The 20,125-nt window shown below is 38.0% G+C and overlaps 1 protein-coding gene across 1 annotated transcript in view; it reads left to right on the top strand.

Annotated features, from left to right (window-relative positions):
• Positions 1 to 2,175: 2,175 nt before the first annotated feature.
• Positions 2,176 to 20,125, top strand: part of KLHL20 (kelch like family member 20) — a 70,604-nt gene continuing 52,654 nt past the window's right edge. The window contains exons 1-2 of the mRNA XM_011290904.4: positions 2,176 to 2,322; positions 3,237 to 3,300. Of these exons, the coding sequence (XP_011289206.3) occupies positions 3,278 to 3,300 (23 nt within the window). The 5' untranslated portion in view covers positions 2,176 to 2,322; positions 3,237 to 3,277. The remainder of the gene's footprint in view (positions 2,323 to 3,236; positions 3,301 to 20,125) is intronic.

The following is a 20,125-nucleotide window of genomic DNA, read 5'->3' on the forward strand; positions in this document are numbered from 1 at the left end:
CTGGAATGAATGTCATGGGAACAAAAGGTACAGCATAGGGAATATAGTCAATGATATTGTAATAGTGATGTAACAGGACAGATAATAGCTACACTTGTAAGCATAGCATAATGTATAGAGATATTGAATTACTATGTTGTACACTGAAAAGTAATGTAACATTGTGTTACCTGTTCTCAAATAAAAAATTTTTAATAAAAATAAATAAATAGGGGCACCTAGGTGGCTCAGTTGGTTAAGCATCGGACTTCAGCTCAGGTCATGATCTTGCGGTTCGTGGGTTCAAGCCCCGCGTGGGGCTCTGTGCTGACAGCTCAGAGCCTGGAGCTGCTTTGGATTCTGTATTTCCCTCTCTCTCTCTCTCTCTCTCTCTCTCTCTGCTCCTCCCCCACTCTCATTCTGTCTCTCTCTCTCAAAAATAAATAGTAAACATTAAAAATTTTTTAAATAAAATAAAAAAATAAAGTAGCCTCTCCTTGCCTTAACTAACCACTCTCCCTAACATCACCCTGTTTATCTTCTTCCTTACTAGCATTTGCCACTGACTGGAATTATTTTGCTTATTTACTTGTTTATTGTCTATATCCTTTTACATGAATTAGTATGCTTCTGGCTGCAGGTATTAGAAACCCCCAGCTCACTTTAAAATATGAAATTTATTATCTTACATAACTAGAAGTCCAACAATAGGGCAGTCTCTGGGCAAGGAAGGATGAGTAGTTTAAAAATGACATTCAAGGACCCAAATTCTTTCAGCCTCTATGTTCTACAATCCTTACTCTCTAGCTTCACTCTCCTCTGGCTTCTCTCATGGTTGCAAAATGGTTGTAGTGGTGTCAGTTGTCACATCCAGACACAACAATGGCCAGAGAGAAAAGATGCTATCTCTTATTGCATCTCTTCTAAATTTACTAGGAAGTCCCCCGTCCCCATTAGATTTCCTCTGATTTCTCACTAGTCAGTATTGGGTCATTTGCTTGGAGATGATTTAGATCAACTACTCATAATGGAAAACAACCACCATAACCACATAAATGATCACTAGAGCTTTAGGATGTTGTCTATCTCATTCATGATTGTATTTCCAAAGCCTAGTGCAGTACTTGGCATGCAACAAAATTGGCATCTGTTGAATACCTACTAAGTGCCAGACACACAACATGATCTCCATTATAATTTATTTCTCAAAACAACTTTATACAAGAGGCATTATTATTCTTTTACACAAAGAAAACTAATGCTTAGGAGATTAAGAACTTTGACCAAGATCACAAAGTCAGTCACAGCACTAGGATTTCAAAATATGGGGGTCTGGATCTAAAGGTGACACGTTTCCCACTACAACCTAATTAACAGAAGGTATTCCTTCTCTTTCAGAAACAACTGGACAAATATGTCAATCCCATGGGAAGAACAGCTAAAGAAAATCTGGCTAAATTCATGCTTAGCCTACAAGATATCAGGAAAACAGCAACAGTCTTTCACTGATATTACTGAAACGGAGTCCCCGACCTTATCACTTGTATATTGTCTAAATGTGTAGTAAAAATCAGATGGCTGTGTGGTCTGGTAAAATCGGGCAGAGTACAAATTGAAAAAGAATTTTTCACACAGAGGAAGTGTTTGAAATGTCGGCATAAAGTGTTTGGACAAACACTTTTTGTTTTTCTCCTGCTAATCTGTTTGTCCTTGGTGAAGTGTTTGGATAAAACTCTGGTATCTTGAAAGCTAAACTGTGGGAAATCTGGAAGGTCAGGTCTATTTCTGATTTGGCTGTGTATCCCCAGCAGCTTGCACATTGCAGGGGCCTAAGAGAGATAGGTCAGCCCCGCCTACGCACGCGTCAATCATACACTCCACAATGAGGGGCAACATTGTGCCTATACAGTGCAATAGGAGACCTACAAGCTACGGATAAATAATTCCTAGCTTTTTGTGACTACACCCATTTTTCTATTGCCTTCTGGTGGGGAAAACAAAGAAGAAAGAAGGAAACTTCGGTATTCAAATACTGTCAGATCAGCTGTGAACTTGCAAAGTGGTCATCCTCAGGATTGGAGGAAGTGACTAAGAGGACAGGCAGTCTTTGAGGCGATCCGAATCTCCAGCAAAGGGCGCGGCTACTTCCTGAGCCGCGCCGGAACCTTTTGGCGGGCTGTATGAGTTCCAGAAGGAACGATTTAGGAACAGGACCGCTTCCGCTGCTGAAGAGACGAGAGGGGTGGGGAGGAAATAGTTTGAGGATCTGATCCTGCCTGCGCTAGCGGCGGCAGTGGAGCAGGCAGAGAGGGGGCGGCGGCAGAGAAGAAAGTGACAGAGCCGGTGAGTTAGCCGCCTTAGAGCAGGAGACAGTGGACAGCGCCCAGAACTTGCTTTGCAAATCTGGTCCTAAGTTGCTGAGCTGCCGGGTGGGGTAGGGGGCCGTGCTTCGCCCGCCGCCTGTCAGTGGGCGCCGAAACGGGGCTTTTGGGGCGCTGGGGCTGGGCCTCGCGGGGCACCAGACTGCGCTCTAGCTGGCTGACACCCCTGCCCGGGAGCCCTGAGGGACGCTGGGGTTCTTACCCTGCACAGCTTCCCCGGACAAGAGCTGGAATTCGGGGGAAGGAAATGGGTACTGTGCGTCCCATTTAACCCTCGGGACCTACCGAGGTCTTGCCAAGTGGGTGGTGGACATTGTTTCGGGCACTGAACGAAGGGCTTGTAAGGAGAATGTTAGTCTGGAACCAGAGCTCTGCTCCGTTCGTGCTGCCCGACTGTCGGAAGCGAAGTCGTTTGTTTTTAAAGGCAAATGCCGCCCCCTGCTCCTGTCACTTCGGGACAAGTTAAAGCTTCAGATCCGTTGTTAAGCCAGCGTGTTCCCTATCCAGTCTATCCTCTTATTACTTCTGTGGGTAAATGTGTTCTGTAGGTATACTTGATAGTGAGGCCAAAAGTTAAACGTCTTCAAGCACTTTTTGAGGAGAGGCCAAAACTAACCTAGCAATCAAGACTGTATAAGCGCGCTTTCTTCACTTTCACTTATAATCGTTTTAGCTTTCCATGTCTATATCCAGACTGAGGATAGTCATCTTAAAGGCACTAAGGTTATGACGGTGCAGATGCAAAAGGCCTGTGGTATAATATGATGTAAAGTTGTTTTTTTTTTTTTATCACTGAACGAAATGATTATATAGAGATTGTTACTGGAAAGATCAGAAATAGTTTTTTATTAAGTTACTGCTTTTCTGTTGTCTTAGGTTCGGCTGTAGAGTGTGGTGAAGGGTACTTTTCATGGTGCATGGAAGGAAAGCCAATGCGCAGGTAGGCTTTTAGGAGGAAAACCTTCAGTTTCACTGATTGAAATTCAACATGGAATAATTCAGGACTTCATTTAATTTTTTGAAAGGGTTTTCAAACTTTACCAAATTCTGCTGGAACTGATGATTCTTGTTCTAAAATAAATAAAAAGTATTATCTAGAATTAATCACATTTTAAATAAGAGCCCAATATAGTACTTACATGTCTAAAGAACGTTACGAATTTTACGTAGTTGTTAACATTTAAATTTTCCTTCTTTCATGGTAATTTTTGTGATAATCATTAAGTGTGATATGATACTCTCTGAGTTCCTTAGTCTTCAATTCTCTGTAGAATGTAGAAGGTTCTGTTGCCATTGAAGAATAATAATAATTTGTAATACACTGTACGTATACCTAATTATGGTTTGGCCTATTTTATTGATGATCAATAGTACATTTGTTCTGTTAATTAAAATAGCTGCATTGCAGGAAAGATTCTTGGGGGACTGAAAAAGGTTGTGGACATAATAACTTAACCCATAGAAAAATGGAACAGAGTGTAAGATTATATAGACAATCATAAGCCCTCCCAATTCTAAAGTTGATAATGTTTTTTCTTAATCTTTTCTAACAAATAGATCTAGAGTCATCAAAACAAAATCAACCCAGTTCTTTTTCTTTGTTCTTTAAACTCATTTCACATTTATTGAACTGTATGTAATCATTTGTTACTTAGCATCAAAGAGAAATGGCTCTGGCAGAGCCAGAGAAGAGAAAAAAACATTTTAGGGGAAGAAACATTAAATGATGGGGGTATGACTTATGACTTAGGACCAGGAACAATAATATATATTGTTTTCCAAATCTGTTATTGATTTTTTCATTGACCTTGAACTGTTTACCTTCTCTGTGCCCCAACTTATTTTTCTAATGTATCTGACCAGGATATTGGGAACTAATGAATGCTTTCAAATGCTTTGAGATCTCCAGATTAAAGATGATATGATGTAACAAATGTCAGTATCTTATTTGTATCTAACTTCATGTAGGAATAATATTTGACTGCAGAGTACATGAAGAAATTAACATCTATTAAATGCTTTACCACTTTATCCTGTATCATGGTTGCAAAAACCACTGATTGCTTCTCTTCCTCATTGCTTCTGTTCCTCACCTGCCATAAATGTCAGATCTTATGTAATTGCTAAAATAAGAGCTTATTATTTTTTTAAAAAGAGAAGGCACAGCGTGGGAATGTCTTTGGTTTATCAGTAATTTCTATATAAAATACTCACTTACTCATATCTACATGCTTTTTTTCCTTGCTTTATTATATAATATTGCCAGTTATTCAAAATCATGTTGAGAGAATTCTTGTGCCATTAATTGTCAAGCTACAGCTCTTTCTTCATCACCATCACTTGGCCAGAGCCTGGCCTACCCATTGATCTCGGATTTAATTTTACATTTGCTTACCTTTCCCTGCTTGGCTGTCATTCTTATAGCTGCAGCCCAGAAGGCAGTCTCTGTGCAGTAATGTTGGTTTTATACTTAGCTGCTATTGGAGAAGCTTTGAATAAGAAGTAACTGTATTAAGATTATTTGAATACACGTTTATTCTCCCTACTAGAGAATTTTGAGTCTTCTATACCTTTGCATCCCTGGTGCCTAATGATTCCTGAATAATCATTTAAATGACTAAACAGTACCTGCAGACTTTTTCCCTGCGTGCTACCTGCCAAAAAATATGAACAAGAAAAGACTGAAAACAAGTTCGTTAAAGGTATTTTAATGCTTAATTACAAAGTTTTATGAAATTGATTGACACCTTACTAGTAAAGCTTCATTGAATTCATTTAAATAGCCATTATGTGTACAGATACAAAATTTAAAAGATACAATAAGATGGTCAGTGAAAAGTAAGTCTCCCAATGCTGACCCCAGCTCCCAGTTCTCTTTATAGGCAACCACTACAAACAGTTTCTTATTCATTTTTCATAAACATAATGGACATAAAAGCATACACAACAACTCTCCTTTTCTAAAAACACTAATGTCAGCATACCGTGCACATTCTACGATATCTTTCTTTTTTCACTTCGCACATTATCTTGTAGATTATGACAAATACATATAGACCCACCTTATTCTTTTTCCTAGCTACTTAGTATTTCATTGTCTGTAAGTGCCATATAGTTAACCAGTCCTTTTCGGAGACACTTACAGCTATTTCAAATATTTTGCTATTACAACCAGTCTGCAGTGAATATCCTTGCCAGTTGTTTTTGCCCAAATGTGTATGCATAGAATAAATTCTTAGATGTAGAATTGCCCAAAGAATATGTGTGTTTTTAAATTTTGGTATATATTGACAAATTTCCTTCCTTAGAGATTATACCAATCTAGTCTCACCAAAAATATGCCTGTTTCCCAACATATTATTTTTTAATGTTTATTTATTTTTGAGAGAGAGAGACAGAATATGAGCAGGGAAGGGGCAAAGAGAGGAGAAGAGACAGATACAAAGCAGGCTCCAGGCTCTGAGCTGTCAGCACAGAACCCGATATGGGGCTTGAACCCACAAACTGCAAGATCATGACCTGAGTTGAAGTTGGATGCTTAATGGACTGAGCCACCCAGGCACCCCTAAGATATTATTTTTTAATCATGTATTTCATTTAGAGATACTAAATCATTTTGCAATGTAATTATTTCCTTCCTTAAATATATAAATAGGAAACTGAGCCTGATTTTATTAGGAATTGATTCATTCACTCACCAAACATTTCTATAGAACTGATTATATGCCCATATACTGTATATATGCAGATGAAGAGATGGAAAGACATGTGAATAGACACCATACTACAACATGAACAGAATTTTAATAGAGATGTAAACATAGAGAAGGGAACTTCTGCTCTGTGAAGATGAGGAGAGCTTCACAGAGATGGTGATATTTGAGCTGGATCTTCTAGAAAGGATAAGGATTTGCTTTAAAGTAAAGAATGTACTTTAAAAGATACGAATTTAAAGAAGGAAGTTAATTAAAGACCCCATAAACAGAAGGAACATCTGTGCTGTGCCCCCACCTCAAAAAAAGACACCAAGACCTGCAAGTATATGACATGAATGGAATGGTGAGTATATCTGCAGTGTAGAGCATGTGGGGGCAGAAAAAGTGAAACAGGGAATAATCATAGAGAATTAGGCTGCAACCATGGGAAAGAGTTCGGCTTTATCCTCTAGGTATTTAAGAACCAGTGTACATTGTTATATAGATTAGATTTGTTCTTGGGGCTGATCTTTGGGAGGAAAGGGCATAGACTAGAAAGAGGGAAGAAATGACGGCAAAGAAACTAATTACAGGAGTTGTGGTGGTTTAGGTGAAACCTGACGGCGATTGGAAGTAGATCTGTGGCAGTGGGGATTGAGAGAAGAGGATGGAATTAAGACTAATAGTGACATCAAAAGGATTTGGTGGATATAGAATAAGGAAAAGGTAGCAGCATAAATGACTCCAAGGATTTCAGCTTGGGAAACCAGGTGCTGCCATGATGAGATCAAAAATACAGGAAGAGGCAGCAACAGGTTTCAGTAAGCCAGAAGTAGTTTCTCTTTCATACGTTTTAAGATTGTTATGTCTAGGAAACCAGCCAACAGAGATAGCCAGCATATAACTGGAATATGGGTTTGGGACACAAGAGAGCAGAAGAGATGCAAAAAATTGCGCATCAGCAGCCCACAGAATGTTCTTGAAGTTGTAGGCATGAATGAGGGTAGAACAGAAAAGGGGGGATGCCAAGGACAGAACCTCAAGATCAGATGAGCTTCTCCTTGCTTCAAACAACAATAACAATCCCATTCAGGTCTCATATCTTTAGAATTTCCTATTTAATCCATCTAAAATGCATGTTTAAAAATAGTAGTGTAAAATGTACCTGCTAGTGTAAAATGACTCTTCCTTGGTGTGGCATGCACTGTAGGTTAGCTTGCTGAACAACTGTTCTTCCTTTCCTTTACTATATAGAAACAGGAACATAAAATATTATGCTTGGTGTCATCATCTTCTTTGCATTTGAGATGGCCGTATAACACAGTGCTGCCAATGAAATGTCAGCAGAATCTGCTAAGAAGTATCCTAGGGGGGGCCCTGGCTGTCCTGACGTAAAGGGAGGCTAGCTTGTTTGCATGCTCTTCCTCCTTCATGCCTTGATGGCTGGACCAATCCTGATACTCATTTTACCCAGTAAGCAGGGATGAGGTATTTTAGGGCTAAAGCATTTATGACCTGTTTTCAGATTAAGGGGTTACAGCCTGACTTCCTGGTATGGAATCAGGTATGGAATTTATGTAGTGCTAGTGGGTGCCCTCCTGGTAAGCAGAGCTGGCACTTTGGGCTATTATTTCTGTCTTAAGGGTTTTTATACTCCTATCTGTAGTTTTCTCTTTTTTCGAGCCTGCTTGGGACTTTAAATAATGGTCAGTTTAGCTGAATCTTTTTTTTGTTTGTTTTTTTAAGAGAAGGCTGTTAATTTCCGAATTAAAACAGAACTTTTGAAGTATAAAGGGAGAGATGTTCATTTAGGTAGGGAGCACAATTCCAGGCTAAGAAAGATTTGCAGGTCTTTGGACTAGGAGACAAAACTTGATTATGAATGCTTTAGAAGCAGAGACTGTGTTTTCTAAACTTTTTATTGTGTTGATTTCAAATTATGTTAACCCCTTACAGAAAATGGCTCTTTCCTCAACTAAGAATATTACTTTTGGAGTAAAAGGTCTAAGGAATGTGTGACATGGTAGCCCTGAAACTTGAAGGTGGCTTACACATTTTGGGTGGGTAGAGGTATCAGTGTACGTGGAAATTACCCATCTCTTTACCTACCCCACATTTCCTTGACTTCCTAGATTGTTGGGACTTTTATTATTTTTTTTTTGTTTTTGTTTTTTAATTTTTTTTTCAACGTTTTTATTTATTTTGGGGACAGAGAGAGACAGAGCATGAACGGGGGAGGGGCAGAGAGAGAGGGAGACACAGAATCGGAAACAGGCTCCAGGCTCTGAGCCATCAGCCCAGAGCCTGACGTGGGGCTCGAACTCACGGACCGCGAGATCGTGACCTGGCTGAAGTCGGACGCTTAACCGACTGCGCCACCCAGGCGCCCCGATTGTTGGGACTTTTAAAACAAACTTTTAACTATAGAGTACAAACATAAATAAATACATTCTTGTGGGGCACCTGGGTGGCTCAGTTGGTTGAGCGTCCAACTTCAGCTCGGGTCATGATCTCACTGTTCCTTAGTTCAAGCCCCACGTCAGGCTCTGTGCTGACAGCTCAGAACCTGGAGCCTGTTTCAGATTCTGTGTCTCCCTCTCTCTCTGCCCCTGCTCATGCTCTGTCTCTCTCTCTCACTCAGAAATAAACATTAAACATTTTTTTGATAAATAAACACACAGATACATAGATACATACATACATTCTTATGACTTTCACCTTTACTTATTTTGACTTTTCATTCCTGCTCACACTGAGAAAAACTTTCTCTCTGGGATAATAAGTCTTCATAACTTGTTTTCTGAGAATAACCTCTGGAATGCCACTCTATCAGTTCAACATGCCTTTGCCCCTACTGTTTCTGCAACCACTTCAACCATTTTCTAGCCATCACCTAACTCCCCAGATTGTGTGGCATCTCCCAACTCTTGATTAACGCAAGCATTTATATTCCTTGATTTGGACTGCTGATTACTGCTGGAAAAAAGAAGCCATGGGGAATTCATGCTACTCTAATCAGAATCTTCAATACTATTTGAGCCAGGGGTGCCTGGGTGGCTCAGTCAGCTAAGCATCCAGCTCTTGATTTTAGCTCAGGTCATGATCTCACAGCTTATGGGATTGAGCCCTGCATCAGGCTGTGCCCTGACAGCGTGAAGCCTGCTTGGCATTCTCTCTCCCCTTCTCTCTTTACCCTCACCCCCTACTCTCTCTCTCTCCTCTGTCTCTCAGAATGATAAATAAAAAATAAACAATTAAAACGTATATTATTTGAGCCAACAGAGTTATCCAACAGTAAATCTGTAGGTCCCTGGTTAATGCTTACTCATTCCCCAGTTAACGCGTACTCACTGCCTGAAGCAGCTGTGTCACACCTTCATGCATTCTCTCATGACCCTGTCACTACCCCTCTCACTGCCAGCAATGGCCTGCTCCCCCAACTTCACAGAAAAAATAGAGGCCATCAGGTATGAACTTTCCCAAGGCCCTGATACCTCCTTACCACAAAATAAATGTATCTGTTTCCTCATTATCTCCGCCCCCTTACTCCCTTACTCTGAGCTCTTATGTAAGCCTTTCTACCTTTTGTCAAAGAGTCATTCCTCTGTATTTTGGTTCTGCATACTCCCCCTCTTCAAGGATCTCGCACCATCATTTATTCTCTATTATTTTTTTAAATTGCTCCCTCTTTCTCATTCTTCATATTAGTATATATCATTTTCTAGTCTTCTTCCACTTTAAACTGACATTAAAGGTCTCTTCTTGTCACAGGCAAACTTCATTTTGGAAATACTCCATACCCAGTATCTCTTTCTTTACCTTCATTAACCACTGCCATTGGAAACTTCAGGTTTTTACTGAAAATTTAGGGATAATGAAGTTTTTTGACTATTCATTATTTTCTTACTGGCTGTCTCCCCTTAGATCACAACCTGCCACCATTTTTATCAGTGCCCCCCTTTCCTTTCCCATGTGTTATAATTCTCCCTTCTCAATTATTGTTACTTTATTATACTGAGCAGTTTAGTCTCTTTGTTACAATCCTGATATCTCTAGTAGAAGTGGTTAAAAAACAAAATCTTAATGTCTTTAGATCATACTGAACGTGTGGCATGGCTTCACGTAAGATAGAGTGGTAGGGACTGAGTACAAGCCCTCCTGATGGTACTCAAATGCAATTTCAGTTTCAATCTCAAAACAAAACAAAACCTGTAAGCAAAACCCTTCTGGTGGTCTTTGTCATTCTAGGGGGACCTCACCTTGCCTTTCATAATTAAAGGGCCTAAATACTCGTTTTCTCAAAAGCATCATCTGTCTCTGAAATAAATGCTGTTCCTTTCCCCAGAATGTAAAATAACAATAATTGAAAATTTATAATAGCAGTTTTTTTCTTCTCACTATGTAGAGATTCAGTTGTAGTAATTATAGTTTCTTAAACTGATTCCATAATATCTGATGCTTGCCTTATAGAATTGTTTAGATTTATTGACATTTTGGATAAGTGAATCCTTCTTGTTTAATTTATAGGTTTGACAATATGTTTTACTTTTTTTTTCCTTTATAGCTGCATTTTGAATTCTTGCTTTCCCCACTCTGTTATTTCCCTTCAACTTAGGTCAGTATATTCTTTTTGTAAAAACTGACTTCCACTGAAAAAGAGATTTTTATTTTATTAGTCAGATTTTATTAAGTCAGTCATTTATTCACATTTTAATGTGTTTAAAATTACCTGCTTGCTAAATACAGATTCTAGAGTCATATCACCAGAGATTCTGATTCTCTAGCACCTCGGGAGCCTGAATTTTTATTAAGCACCCTCATATATCTGGTGTCAAAGAAACAGAATATTTTAAAAGTGAATATAACAGCCTAGTGGGAATTGAACAGTCAGTAAAGAACAATATCTAGTCTTCTCACATTTTCATTTCATTTGAAAGAAAAGCCACACATTCAGACCATGATCTTAAATCTATCAGTACCATGTTTAGAAAATATGATAATAATGGAGAAAGACCCTCTGTATACAAGAGTAGTTGGGGGCGCCTGGGTGGCTCAGTTGGTTAAGCGTCTCTTGATTTCAGCTCAGGTCATAATCTCCCAGTTTTTGAGATCAAGCCCCACGAAGCCCTGCTTCAGATTCACTCTCCGTCCACCACCTAGCTCCTCTTCTAGTTATGCTCTGTCTCTCAAATCAAAGTAAATAAACATTTTTAAAAAATATTTTTAGGGGCGCCTGGGTGGCGCAGTCGGTTAAGCCTCCGACTTCAGCCAGGTCACGATCTCGCGGTCCGTGAGTTCGAGCCCCGCGTCAGGCTCTGGGCTGATGGTTCGGAGCCTGGAGCCGGTTTCCGATTCTGTGTCTCCCTCTCTCTCTGCCCCTCCCCCGTTCATGCTCTGTCTGTCTCTGTCCCAAAAATAAATAAAAAACGTTGAAAAAAAAATTTTTTTTAATAAAAAAAATATTTTTTAAAAAAAGACTAATTTACTAATCAAAGCAAGAGTAAATTTCTAAATTCAAATTGGTTAGGAAATTTAGAATGCGTGGCTGATTTTACCGTTTCACATTTTAACTACCATGTTTTTGGTATCAGAATGCTTTGGGCTGAAAGTCCTGACTCAGACTAGCATAATCAACATGGAAATCTTTTATTTACATAACCAGAAGGCCAGAGGTCGGGTTGGGCTCCAAGACTGGTTGATGCAGTGGCTTGGTAATACCATCTTGGACCCAAGTTCTCTGTCTCTCCAGTGTAGTTTGTGCAGTGTCGGCTTAATCCTGCCCTAAAATTGGTCTCCCATCCCACCACCTACCAGTGTAGAATGCTGCATTCTTCCTTGTTAATGCCCTGCAGAAGAAACTCCCTAAATTATGGAATGTAAATCTGTTCCTGTAATTTGATGACCAGCTTAGGTAAGAGAATGCCATCAGCTAAATGATTTGAAAGAAGTCAGGATTCATCCTTCCAAACATGGTCATCTTCCCCTGAAACACACGGCTAGAGGAGGAACAAAATCAAGATTATGTTAAAATTTGAGAGAGTTGATGGTAAAATATGGTATTAATAGAATTTATCTTGAAGTTATGTTTTTCATCAGTGCTAAAAGAATACAAAATCTGCTAAAGTTATTATTAGCAGATTTTATACCCTTTGGTTTTAGATAGACTGATTCTTTCCCAGAATTGACAGAGTCTTTCGGGGAGAAGGCAGAAGCTCTGTTTGGTCTCCCTAGTTTGTTAAATGTGGATAGAGTCCAGAATAATCCTTTCCACTTGCCTCCTTAAATCTTAAAATACATATAGATTAATCTTGTAAATTAAGTTAATAAAAATGTTATTTGAGTTCAGTTTCTTTTTTGTGTATATTTGTAATGTCATTTGTTCAATATTGGAATAAAAAGCCACAGATTGAAAAAGCAAATAATTTGAGATCTTCTTGTTTTTCTAGATGAATTTTTACTTGGACAATAAAGCTTGCCACCCTAAGATTTAATTAAAACCTTTCTTAGGGTTCTGTCCTGGGGAGCAGATCACACCTCAGTTTACCATCCCACCCCCAACTCTTTAGAGTATTTATTTCATCAGACTCCAAACAAAGAAGTTGTGAATATAGATGTGACAAGGTGTGAACACAATCTATTTCTAGGACCCTTATTATAACTTCCTTTCAAAAGGTGCCCAGAAAAATGTACCAAAAAACTCGCTTTTCTGCCAGTAGAATCCCATGGTTGTAATAAGAATAATGGAGGATGTGCGCTCAGAATTTTAAAAGTACACATTTACAAAAACAAATAGCATAACCATAGGAGAAATAACTTAGTGTATAGAATTAAATATGGCTTCTAGAATTAAATTGCTAGAATTAAATACAGCTTCTCAGAACATTTAAAATGAGGTACTCCTTAAAGTGTCAGCCTACCGATAATCCCTGTTGTCATTGCTTCTCATTCTCCTAAAAGGGCAGTGTGGTCTAGCCATGTGGCAATATGCTTGCTTTTTTTTCCCTTCTAAGAATGACAACCACATAAATCAGATTACCAGAGTCATTTCTGTTTCAAACACGCAATCCAGTTGCCTAAGATAGTTTGGAATTGTAAGGCACTGACTTCAAAGTCAGAGGACCTACATTCAGACAAATCCCAACACTGTCACTCTTTGTGAGGTAAGTGTAATTATCCCTATGTTACAAATAATTAACTTGAGGATCAGGAAGTTAAGCAATTTGCCCAAGATTATACCTAATAAGTAATGGAGGTAAGGTTTGAACCTGGCTACAAGCTTGCCTGGCTACAAACCTGGTTTTGAGAGAATGAGACAAGAGTTCGGAGGGTATAATTTATTTTGGCAGAAAGAAAAGTTGAATTCATTTAACAACAATTTAGTGAACACTAGACCCCGGTATTGGGATATAGCAGTGAGCAAAAGAAAACAAGGGCCTTGTTCTCATTGATCTTATATTCTAATTAGGCGATAAAGCCAATATAGTATGTCAGGAGGGAATATATTTATGAAGAAAATTAAAGGGTATAGAGTGGTAGAAATAAGAGATACTATTTCATATAAGGTGGTGTTGGGGAGAAGGAATTTCCTCTGCCATTCGAGGTCCTTCAAGCTGGACTTAGAATCAAATTAACAATGAGACACTGAGGAAATCAAATTCAATAGCATCTGTAGAGGGAATCCACACAGACATGGAAATCCCAAAGATAGGCAACATGATGCTTATGTGAGCTAAGGCAAGGGGTATTGGACTGAGGGTACAAAGGGGAGAAAGACCATTAGAAGGGAAAGATGTTTGGAAAACAAGGTATCCTATTCTGCAGATTAGTTTCTTAGACAAAGAGGAATCTCTGTCAATAGCTGTCTTCCTGGTAAAGCAGGCAGTTGAAGGGGAGGTGAAGAGCTTTTTCTGAATCTGCTGGGTTTGGATTGCTTTTATTTACATATATATATATATATATACATATATATATATGTGTGTATATATATATATATATTTTTTTTTACGTTTATTTACTAAAAGAGAACAGGGGTGGGGCAGAGAGAGAGAGGGAGACAGAGAATCAATCCCAAGTAGGCTCCACACTGCCAGCACAGAGCCCGATGTGGGTCTTGAACTCATGAACTGAGATCATGACCTGAGCCGAAACCAAGAGTCAGATCCTTAAGTGACTGAGCCACCCAGGTGACCCAGGATTGCTTTTAACTCAATGTTCATGCCAAAGTGCCCCATCTTTAGATGGTCTGCCCTTGGCCCCTACAGTTGTGTGATAAGTTGGCATTTGAGCAGAGATTTGAAAGAAATGACAGAGTGAGCTTCATAAATATTTGGGGGAAGAAACTTTCAGGAAGAAGGAATAAGAGTCTGAAGCAAGAGAAGTCTTGGTATGTCCCAGAAAATATCAAGGTAAGTCTGTGTGACTAGAGAACAGTGGGCAAGAGGAAAGCAATAGGAGATGAATTCAGAGAGCGAGCCAGGGGAAGAGTCATGTCGAAGCTGGTAAACCTTATATTCTTTGTTTTTGACTGAGTATTTAAAGCATTTTAAGCAGAGGAGTGGTGTAATCTGACTTTTCTAAACGATCAGTTAGGTTCTTTAGAGAAGAGAATATAAATTGGCAAAGGTGGAAGCAAGAAGACTATTTATGAGATTATTACAATATTACAAAAGGGTGAGAATAGCCTGAATTAGGGTGGGGCTGGTGAAGATGTAGAGAAATAGTTGGAATCTAGATACTATTTGGAGCTAGAATGACAGGATTTGCTGATGGATTGGGTTTGAGGGTGTGTGGAAGGGAAGAGGCCCAAGATTTTTGGCCTGAGAAACTGGAAGAATGAAATTGCTTTTTATTAATCTGGGGAAGGCTAGAAGAGAGACATGGAGGAAGGTAGAGAATCAAGGAATCAGTTTTAAATATATCATTGAGATATTTTCACTTGTGTGATACAAGACATTCATATGGATCCAAATTCAGAATTTATTCAGACAGAAGATAAGGCCCTTTTAGCCATTCACATATGGATGATGGGAACCATGAGGTTAGATGAGTTCCCCCTAAGAATGTGTATAGAGAGCAGAGAGGACAGACCTTTGGAGAATGACCTCATTTAAGGGAATTCTTAGCAAGTTTGCAAACCAGACCACTGATAAAAGTATAGAAACTACCTGTTATTTTTTTTAAATATAATTTGTTGTCGAATTGGCTAACATGTAGTGTGTACAGTGTGCTCTTGGTTTTGGGGGTAGATTCCCAGGGTTCATCACCTACCTACAACACCCAGTGCTCATAGAAATTACCCATTATTAAAAGTCAGAATCTGTACTCATACAATAATTAACAGCACAGGTTTTTTTTTTTTTCTTGCTATGGTATACTTTTAAATGAAAAGACAGAGATGTAGAAATTAGCTTCCTTATTGTATGTAGGTGAAATAAAAAATTGTTTATATCTAAGTTCAACAGTACTGTCTTTATGTACATCATTATGGTTACAACAAAAATGTTTTCATTTCAACATGCAATGTCAATATTAAAATAGGAATTTTTGAATTTATCTTGTCTTTAATGTTGGTTCTTTTTAAAAGAAGCTTGATTGCACCACTGTTAACCGTGTGATTTATTCTTTCAGCATCTACCATGTACAAGGCATCATTAAGCATTGTGATTAAAAGTTTCCTTGATTATTTACATGGGTGGCAAAAATTATCCTTTAACTGCTCAGCTTTTTTCAGTCTGTAAATTACCAAGCATAAATGGTGCTGTTTCTACCAGATGTCAGGAATTATGAACAGTTTGTGTTCTAGAATACAGAATCACCTGTGGGCTAAGGCCAAGCATAGAAAGCTTGAATTTATAAGTACTTTGGAAAAACAGGTTGCTGTTGAAGAAAGGAAAAACTAGGTTCTTTGTTTTCAGGTTGTGCCTTTGTAATGTAAATGTAGTTTCTTCTTCCCAAAATGTCCTTTTCTAGTCTCTCCTTCCCAGGGGATCCTCTCAACACAGGTGTTTTATTATACCGTAGTTCCTGTCCATGCTACAGCTTTAGGGGTAGTAAACTGATAACTGTCCCCTGAAGGCCAGATGTTAGACTCTCTCAATATAGATGATTAAGTCTGTGAGACTCACATGAGGGTGACCTAAAACTCAGAGTCACCTATGCCTCCTTTTAAATAACATGATATCTCTGGAAGAATTATTCATGAGAAGACTGCTTAGTGAGTGTAGAATCAGAAACAGAAATATAATGATCTGGACCATGGGTATGGGATATTTCACCTAAGTTCCAGAATAACCCAATGTAATATTCCTACTTCACAACAAAAATACATACCCTTGAAGTAACCTTGTAGCTTATGCCAATCAGATCTAGGATCTTTCCAGTATAAACAAATACTATACCGATTTTTGCCTTTCTGACCACAATTTGTGTCCTGATTGCCCTTTCTCTGGTTATTCATGTATCCCCTCTTCTAGATAGATTCCCTGATTGCCTCTTTATATTCCTTTGATTTTTTTCTCACTTCAAACAAACTGCTTTGTAAATTATATGCAATTAGTAAATATGTGTTAAAAGAATAATTACCAACTTAGAGGAGCATAGATTTTTTCATGCTGGTAGATACAGTGTGATAATTATGAAAATCTGAATATCTTCATTATAATTATTTGTCAATTTAAGTTTGTGGCATTTACCTAGGAAGTTAACACCTCAATTTCTACATATGAAATATGAACATAAGGTATAAACTTGCTTCTCTTATATATTACCTGGAATCACTTTTTAAAAGGTAATAACCTTTGACTATTTTAGAAATGTTTAGAGATAATTCTGAAAATTTCTTAGACCATCCCAGGTTTTTTTAAGCTGGAAAAGGAAAGACTTAGGTTCAATTTTATTATGCTATTTTCCTTAAGCCTGACATTCATTTTGTGGTCCTTTTGCCAAGTTACTTGACTCTTCTGATAGTCCACTGGTGAAGTTCTTCATGATGACTAGACCAAAATAATATGCGTTTAACTGTAGCTTTCTGGGCTTTAAAAAGTTGTACAGAAATTTGGATATCCATAAGGAAAAAAACTGAAAATCTTACTTTGAATTGTTAAATAATTCTACATCTCCCTTCTTTCCCTAACCCAACATTCACATCAGTCACGTTATTAAATGTTCACAGTGCCCCAGGAGATAGTTGTAGTTTATCCTAGAGTATCAGGAGACCTGCTGTGCTACTGAAAGAAAGCTTCATGATTTTAAAGAAGTCACCTAACCAAATCAGTTCCGTCATCTGTTAAAGGAGGGTATTATGCTAGATGATCTGATGATGCATTCTATTTCAAATCTCAATCTCCATTCTTCAAGCTAGGTAACAAATTATGACAAGCAAGCAAAGTTGCTTTTCATATTTAAAGGTTTCTGGATGGGGTGCCTAGGTGGCTCAGTCTGTTGAGTGACCTACTTCAGCTCAGGTCACGATCTCACGGTTTGTGAGTTCAAGCCCCATGTCAGGCTCTGTACTGACAGCTCAGAGCCTGGGGCCTGCTTCAGATTCTGTGTCTCCCTCCTCTCTGCCCCTCCCCCACCCATGCTCTGTCTCTCTGTGTCTCAGAAATAAATAAACATCTAAAAAAAGTATTTAAAGATTTCTGGAGAACATTAACATATAAAATTTATTAACACACATATACCCTGATCCTATGATGTTGTGTGTATCAAATTTGAGAAATTTACAGAGCTGTCACCCTCATTTTTTCCAGATCCTTTTTAAAGGAAAATAATTATTACAGCCTCTCAAGAGGGTGTCCTTTAGCACAGTTAGGGTAACACATACTTACATGTACAGGAAATGCCCAACTTATAGACTTCCAAAGTCTGCGTGTAAGAGTAGCTTCCTGAGCTCCAGCCATCATCCCACTCAAAAGCCACCAAACACAACAGCAACAACAAACCCTTAATCAATCCCAAAACGAGAAATGTTCTTTTCCTTCTCCTTGAACCTCTTGGCCTTTGTGTCTTCGGACTTCAAAATTCAGGTCAGAACTCTATGTCAGTGGCTTTTAAATTTATTGCTATAACATAGAGCTTACAAAGGGACCCAATTATATAGATAATATATGAATCCGTGTGTGTATACAACACACAGTTGAAACAGTGAACTAAAGGGAATATATGCCAATATTTTTTCTTATGTTTCATTTTTTCAGTGCTGCTTATGACACACTAAGTTTATTTTACAACTAAACCTAGCCCCCATTTACAGCACTCTTGCTACAGAAGTATATAAGCCTCCAAATACCTAACATAAAATTAAATGTTGGGAAAAGTATTCATTTGTAAAGTGGGGAATGTCTATTTATGGACCTATATATTTCTTTTGTAACCATAGTAAACCTTCCTTGATTCTGACTGATTTGGTGGGAACAGTTGGAAATACATGGTACTTTTAAACAAATGAGGCTTATTGTCAGATTTAATATCTCTGTCCCCAAATTAGTCTAACAAAATCTTTGTACAGAGGCTCCTAAGAATCCTACTAAAAAACTATTTCACCTGCCATCTTCTTTCCCACTTGAATGTTCATAAACTGTGAAGAAAAGATTTCTAAGTAAAGGTAAACTTCAATCCAGACTTGCTGGATTACTATTAATTCAAAATTTATTTAAATATTGATTGAAGCATATCAACTCAGACTTGATTTCTAATATGGATAAGCATAATGACCTCATTGGAAAGGAACGTAATAATTCTATTACTACAATAGCTGCAATTTAAAATGTAGCAAGCCCTGAACTGGAAGCTTTTATGTGCATTATCTCCTTTAATCTTTGCCAATATAGGATAGATGCCCATTTTACAGCTGAAGAAATTGAGGATTACAGAGGATAAGTAACTTGCCCAGTAATTGTCAGTACTAGCATTTCAACCCAGGCCCATCTTTTCTACAGTGTATGAAACTTTATGCTGCTGGTACAGAGTAGCCATAGTACCCAACCCTCAGAGTGGTTAGACTTGAAGGGAAAAAGAAAATCTTAATTTAAGATATGGTAAAATATTTTTGAGACATCTATGGTTGAACTTATACAAGGGGAGGGAATTTTAACTCATTTCTCCCTGTGAGTGGCTTCTAAAATATTTGGTTTGATTCTTTCCCTTTCTAGGAACAAACTAATATGATTAACTACATAGTTATTTACTATATTTCCTCACTTATAAGTCATATGGTTCGTTTAATAACTTCTTAGTAGCGTAAGTTGCATTAAACGTATGCAAAGCTTTTATTAGCTGACAGTCTAGCATGTATTTGTCCATATAATTTGTCCATACCTCAGTTTTCTTTAATGTTACAAAGTTCTATCTAAGCTTTCCTCTCATTCACAGACAAAAGAATGTCTGGCCACCAGTAATTATCTGTAGCATCCTGTTAACACTAGTTTTTGTAACCTGTGCTTAGGATTTTTTTTTTTTTTTTAGTTTTTTTTTTTTTTAGTTTAGTTTTAGTTTGTTTTTTACTTAGGACCATTGTGATCGCCTGTATAAACTGTGAAAACTATGCATATTAGAATAAAGGAAATACAGTACTACATATAAAGTTAATTTTAGGGGCCCTGGCCTCCCTTTTTGTTCCTTTCATGCAGCATGAGCTATATTTTATAACTTTGGCTGAACTTGAGAGAAGTCTAAAATATTGCCATTATAATGAGATAGAAACATTTCTGTGTTGTAGAAAAAGAAATATCAACATTTTGGCTAAGCCAGATTAAGGAATTAAAGTCCATAGCTCTGTTTTGTGCAGAAAGAATAATTTACAAATGTTTTTCATAAATTTTTATTGATGTATTACAGGTAGTTTGTAAAAGATGTGGCCTAAGACATTCTAGTCTGAGTACTTCTGAGATGGAAAAGGAATTGTCTTTTATTTTATGGGAGTGTGTAGTGAAAGTACTCTGATTTGGCATTAATGCTGTTTTTCAGAAGACTTTAAGGAAGTTTATGAGTTCCCGTGTTCTTAGAATGGAAGCCCTTTGGGGACTTAGTTCTCCCTTTTGATTACCTGCAGGTTTCTTTATCTCTTTACTT

Source organism: Felis catus, chromosome F1 (genome assembly GCF_018350175.1).
Source record: "Felis catus isolate Fca126 chromosome F1, F.catus_Fca126_mat1.0, whole genome shotgun sequence".
Lineage (NCBI taxonomy): Eukaryota > Metazoa > Chordata > Mammalia > Carnivora > Felidae > Felis > Felis catus.